The sequence below is a fragment of the Bacillus rossius genome, chromosome 2 (genome assembly GCF_032445375.1).
Source record: "Bacillus rossius redtenbacheri isolate Brsri chromosome 2, Brsri_v3, whole genome shotgun sequence".
In the NCBI taxonomy this organism is placed as follows: Eukaryota; Metazoa; Arthropoda; class Insecta; order Phasmatodea; family Bacillidae; genus Bacillus; species Bacillus rossius.
Genome location: NC_086331.1, coordinates 125,810,802 through 125,816,704, shown reverse-complemented (window position 1 = coordinate 125,816,704; position 5,903 = coordinate 125,810,802). Strand labels below are relative to the sequence as shown.

The 5,903-nt window shown below is 52.5% G+C and overlaps 1 protein-coding gene across 1 annotated transcript; it reads right to left on the bottom strand.

The window, feature by feature from the left end:
* Window positions 1-3,633: 3,633 nt before the first annotated feature.
* Window positions 3,634-4,290, bottom strand: LOC134528978 (activity-regulated cytoskeleton-associated protein-like). The gene has a single exon (XM_063362646.1). It carries the CDS (start codon window positions 4,288-4,290, stop codon window positions 3,634-3,636), a length of 657 nt encoding a protein of 218 aa, XP_063218716.1.
* Between the last annotated feature and the right edge of the window lie 1,613 nt (window positions 4,291-5,903).

Sequence of the window (5,903 nt, the reverse complement as noted above, 5' to 3'; positions counted from 1 at the left end):
TGGTGGACATGACAATTCGCCCCCCTCCCTCTGTGGCCTTGGCTGGGATCGTTGCACATGCCAGGAGTCAGCACGCTGGGCTTCAGTCCCAGGGCTGGCTCCTCTACACTGGCCACTAAAATTCGCTTTATGACAACCGGTACCGTGCCGGTTTGGTGAGGCGATCCCGTGGTCGTAGCCTCTGGCATGGACTGGAGTGTCTTCTTGGAGTGGTGTTTTCTTTTTGCCGAGTGTCCTGGGGTCCTGATGACATTGTCCCTAATGATGGGGATTTGCGGAGGTTATCTGGGCCTGGGTTAGGTTTTCCGGTGGGATCCCTTAGTGGGGATTTTCGTAGGTCCTTTTGGTGGACCTTGATGGTCTTCTGAGGATTCATTTCTAGGTCGAGCACTTGCCCGCGTCTCCCCACTATTGGGTAGGGTCCCTGCCACCTAGGGGAGAGGCTGGCGCAGAAGTTATCCTCCTGTGAGGACATTGGGTGTGTCCGCCAGTAGGCCCAGTCCCCTACTTGGAGTGTTGATTCTTGCACTCCTTCAGGAGACGCAGGGTGAACCCTTTGGTGGTATTGAGACTGATGTTCTCTGGCGGCTTGTTGTCGGGCTTCGGCTTCGGCTCCGGTGTGCGGAATTTGCTCCTGTGTTTCTTCGGCTTGTTGGGGTTGGGTAGTGGGTAACTCCCATTCTCCAGGTCGGGGAAGTTCGTTTCCCAGCAGCAACTGGCTGGGGCTGCAGCCGAGTGCTTCATTGTATCTGTTCCGAAGGGAGAATAATATCGATGGGATATGCGAGTCCCATTGGCGGTGGTCTTCCCCAAGCCGAATCCGTATTCCCTTTTTAATTTCTTGATTCCTTCGCTCTGTGGGGTTCCCCCTGGGATGGTAAAGTGCGGTGGTCCATCGGTTCACTCGCCATCGCTTGCAGGCTATGCCCCATTGTTCTCCAGTGAATTGCTTCCCATTGTCTGTAAGGATCTGTATGGGATATCCCCAGCGTGAGAAGACTTCATTCTCCAAGGCTTGTATTAACTTTGGGGCTTTAGAGTTTCTCAAGGGAAATGCCTCCACCCATCGGGAGAAAAGGTCGGTAACTACTAATAGGAATCGATTTCCCCGGGCACTCTTGGGGTATGGCCCCATGAGGTCGGCTGCTACTGTTTCCCAGAGTTTCTCTGGGCGGCGAGGATGAAGGTGGTCGGGCCCCGCAGGTCGGTGTGCTTTGGCCGTGTTGCACCGATAGCATTGCCCTACATACTCTTCCACATCCCTCTTTATCCCGTCCCAGGTGTATCCCTTTTGGATTGCCCTCCGGGTTTCCGCCATACCGGGGTGGCCGGCGAGATCCGCATCATGGTATTCCCTTACTACCTTTTCCCTTAAGGCTCGGGGAACTAATAGTTGTGGGTTGGCCCCCTTGTCAGGCCATCTCACTAGGCCAGCGGGGTGGAGGCGGTGGGTGCGAGCAAACTGTTGATCAGCGGGCGATTGCTCAGAAGGTGGGGTATTATGTATGCGCTGCAAGCGCTGCACCATCATACAAATGCCTGGGTCTGCTTGTTGGCCCTGTGTTATGGCTTGGCAGAGACTTTCCCCTGGGATCCCAGTTTGCTGTAGGCTCATCCCTTCCTTTGCTGTTGGAGGGAGTGAGTTCGGGTCTGCAACCATCCTGTCGTAGTCTTGGAAGTCATCTTCCAGTGGTGGCCCAGTGGGTGCTCGGGACAAGGCATCTGCGAACTCATTGTCTTTCCCGGCACAATGCTCAATGGTGAAATCGAACTCCTGTAGCATCAATGCCCAGCGGGCAAGTTTCGCCTTACTGTCCTTCATGGATCCCAGCCACGTTAGTGCCCTGTTGTCGGTGCGCAACGTGAAATGCTGGTCTTCCAGGTATGGCCGAAATCGCTTGATGGCCCACATGATGGCCAAGCACTCCAACTCATTGCTGTGGTATTTTTGTTCTGCCGGTGATAGCTTGGTGCTGGCATAGGAGATGATCCTTCGGTTTCTTGGAGTCGGTTCCTGGTATAGTACCGCTCCTAGTCCCTTTTGGCTGGCATCTGTTTGTAGAGTGAATGGCTGGGTTGGGTCGGGTCGGCCTAGCCTCTTGATCTGGGAGAATGCCTTGCGGAGGTCTGCCAGGGCTTGTGCTTGTTCGGCCCCCCAGTGAAAGCGCACTTGGGGGCTCAGCAGATCGGTAATGGGTTGGCAGATACTAGAGAAATGTGGTACAAATTCCCTGATCCAATTGCAGAGACCCAATAGCTTCCGGACTTGACGTACCGATCTGGGCGCTTCAGCTTCCATGATGGCCTGTATTTTCTCTGGATTAGCTTCGTTTCCATCTGCTGATACAATGTGTCCCAGGTACTCCAGTTGGCTCTTTCCAAAGTGACATTTTTTTAGATGACAAGTTAGATGGTGTAACTGACACCGTTCCAGTACTTGTGCTAGATGGGTTAGGTGCTCCTCCCAAGAGTTGGAAAAAATAATAATGTCATCAAGGTAGGCAAAGCAGCATTGCCCAATGAGGTCCGGTAATACATCCTGTGACATCATTTGCTGGAACGTACTAGGGGCGTTCTTCAAGCCAAAGGGCATGACTTTGAACTGATAACGCTCCCCTGTCGGAGTGGTGAAGGCAGTCAAATGCTTGGAGTCTGGGTGCATGGGGATCTGCCAGTACCCTGATTTAAGATCCAGGGTGGAAAATACCCGTGCTGTCCCAATGGCTTTAAGCGTTTCGTGGATATTTACTGCCGGGGGCGCTGCACTGACTGTCGCCTCATTCAGCGGCTGGAAGTTAATGCAAAAGCGTGGTGTCTTGTCCTTTTTTGTCACTATGACAATTTTCGAGTTGTATGGAGACCGGCTGGGCTCTATGATATCCGCCTCCCGCATTTCAGCCACCTGTTCTGCAATCAACTTCCGCTTGTGGTGTGGGGGATCCCCCGGCCTACAGTAGATGGGACGGTTGTCTTTCAGCGTGATTTGGTGATATGCACTTGAAGTCCGTGGCAGGTTTCCATTGGGCATGAAGACAACTCTATAGGGCTGGAGCATATCAACCAATTGTTGTTGAAGAGACTCAGGGAAGGCTTGTTGTAGGTCTGCCAATGATAGTTCCAGTAGTGATGTCTCAGTTACTCGCCGGGCTACCCAGTAGAGGGTTTGGCGTGGAGCTCTTCCAAAACATATCCGCTCTGCTTCGAAATCCATAACAGCCTTTTGTTCAATAAGCCAGTCTTGCCCCAGTATCATGTCTTCATGGAGGTCCTCGGCTATCCAGCAGGAAACTGGCACTTCCCTGTCTCCAATGTGGCATCTCAAGGAGGTCCTGCCTTGGAGCCTAATACGGGTGTTTCGTTGTGCCAGTTGGGCATACTGTACTTGTGTGGTCATGGCGGCTCCAATCTTCTGAACCAACTCGGCTTTTACGTAACTGGTAGTGGCTGCAGAATCCAGTAATGCATAGATTTGGTGAGGGCCCAGCTGTACGGAAAGGCGGGGTAGGACCCGAGGGTGGTCCTGCTGGATGCTCGTCACTTGCCCAGCTCCCTCTGGTTCTCTTTATATGGCAAGTGGGTTCTTGTATTCCTCCATTCCCTTGGGGAAGGTTCCGGAGGTAGGTTTCCTTCCCCTTAGGCGTTTCCCTGCAAGGGCTTCTTGTCCTGGGTGTCCCGTTGTTGGCGTCGGACCGGGCATTCTGCGTTGAAGTGCCTCTCAGGGCAGTACCAGCATTTTGGTACCTCCTGGCGGCTGCCAGGTTTCTCCTCCCGAGTGGGGAAGGCGTTCACTTTTCCATGGGGTGTGCTCCGGGTCTCTTGATAGTCCCGTTGTACTGCGGTTGCTCGGAGATGTAGCTCTGCCCAATCCTTGGGAGGTGGGTGTCTGAGGAATGGCCGTAGGTTGGGTCTGACCAATTCCAGTGCCGTAGGAAGGAATTCCTTCACATTTCTATCAGGGTAGAGGCGTTCATATAGTTTCTTCTTGCGGGCGAGGAAACTCTCTATTTCCTCGTTGTCCTTCTGCTTGCGGCTGAACAACTGGGCAGTAAGTTCCGCGATTCGTGGCAGGCTGCCGAACTGGTTGGCGAAACTTGAGGCGAAATCTTCCCAGGTGTCGTAAAGTCCTTCATGACTCTTCCACCATCCAGTCGCTTCTCCCATTAGTAGTCCTCCGACATGGTCAATCCATTCGCCCTGGGGAATCCCCTGGGTCTGTAGGGCCTGCTCCCAGTGCTGGAGCTGTTTGACAGGGTCCTCATGGTCTTGTCCCCGGAAAGGCCTCGGTGTCATCTTCGTTTCGGCGCCACTAGGAATTTCTGGGTTGTTCCTACATATCCCGCACTTTAAAGAGAGTTCCGTGAGGTTCAGTGGGGTGTCATCCCAGCCTAAGCAGGATAGATGGTACTCCCGATAGCAGCTCTTGCAGGTGGTAAGCACTAGGGCAGTCCGTGGGCAGTCTCGGGCGAAGCATCGGCGTGGTACAACTGATGTTGGCTTCTGGTCCCGCAATTGTTCTCGACAGGTTTGGCATATGTGGATGAAGTCTTGGGGCTCGATGTCTCGATTATTGTGTCCCAGACACTGCAAGTGGAATAATGTCCTGCAACACACGCAGGGGGTTTGGGGTCCATCCTGGGTACGGCAACCTGGGGCGGCACACGGTGTAGACTCCATTGCGGTATTTCTGTTGGGCGCCACCAGGTGTTGTCTTCACTCCTGGAAGTGGATGTTTGCTCCGGCTGTGCTGATAGCTCTCGTAGAGTCAGGGCGTAGTCCTCAGGTTATCCAAGCTGACTGGCCCCACGTTGGGCACCAAATTGACTTGTCCCAGGCAGAGAGGAGGAGCGGGAGCGGTCCCCGAACAGGGGTCGCTGCCCAAGAGCAGGGGAAGATCGGGCAGCAGTGAGGAGCGGGAGCGGTCCCCAAGTCGGGGTCGCTGCCCAAGAGCAGGGAGAGATCAGGTAGAGGGGGGGGGGGGAAAGAGCGGGAGCGGCCCCTGAGATGGGGTCGCTGCCCAAGAGCAGGGGGGGGGGGGAGAGAGTGGGAGCAGTCCCCGAGTAGAGGTCGCTGCCCAAGAGCAGGGAGAGGTAGGAGTAGAAGCGGTTCTTCAGAGAGGTCGCTGCCTAAATAATACTGCTCAAGTATTCTTGCCACTTTTATTTACCCAGAATTACTAGGAAGAGCTTTCTGCCTGGCTTAGCTCAGCCAGAGTAAATATACAAAGTATGTACATATTCATCAGGGAGGGCACATCTGTACCCTTCCTGTGCATACATATTCGAATTACAATACTATTTACATTCACTTTTATAATTTAAAGGTTTCTTGATACAACACTAAATATTTACATATTCGTCCTGAATTAGGCTGGGCAGGTAGACATAGTTCCCTTAATTTACATTCCCCTTTGTCTGCCATCTAGGGGCGGGTGGCGAACTAACTTTCCTCCCCATAGATTGTGTAGGATGGGTGGCGCACTTGGGGCTTGTGCTATCATACCAGCCGAGGCCAAACTGGTGGACATGACAAAGTTTAAAATTGAAATAAATGAATAAAAATGCAACGTCTACATAAACATATTTAGAAACTTAAATTAACTTTGATATAAAAAATGCAATCTCTGCAAGTGACTCCTAATACCGGACGGACTGAACTTCGAATCCTAAGTGCCGGACATTTTCAAAACATCCTGCATCGATCGCATATGTAGGCATCTGCACAGTCAGGAATGTCTGCACATGCTTTATGCGCACACCCATGGCAGCTGCAGCACTGTATCCAGTCTTCGGCATGGTCCTCTAAGCACACTATGCAATTAGTAAATTACTATGTCAGATATTTGAGTTAGTGGTTCCTTTTTCTTTGCTTTATCTCCACTTTTTCCTTTGGTCTTCATGCCCTTG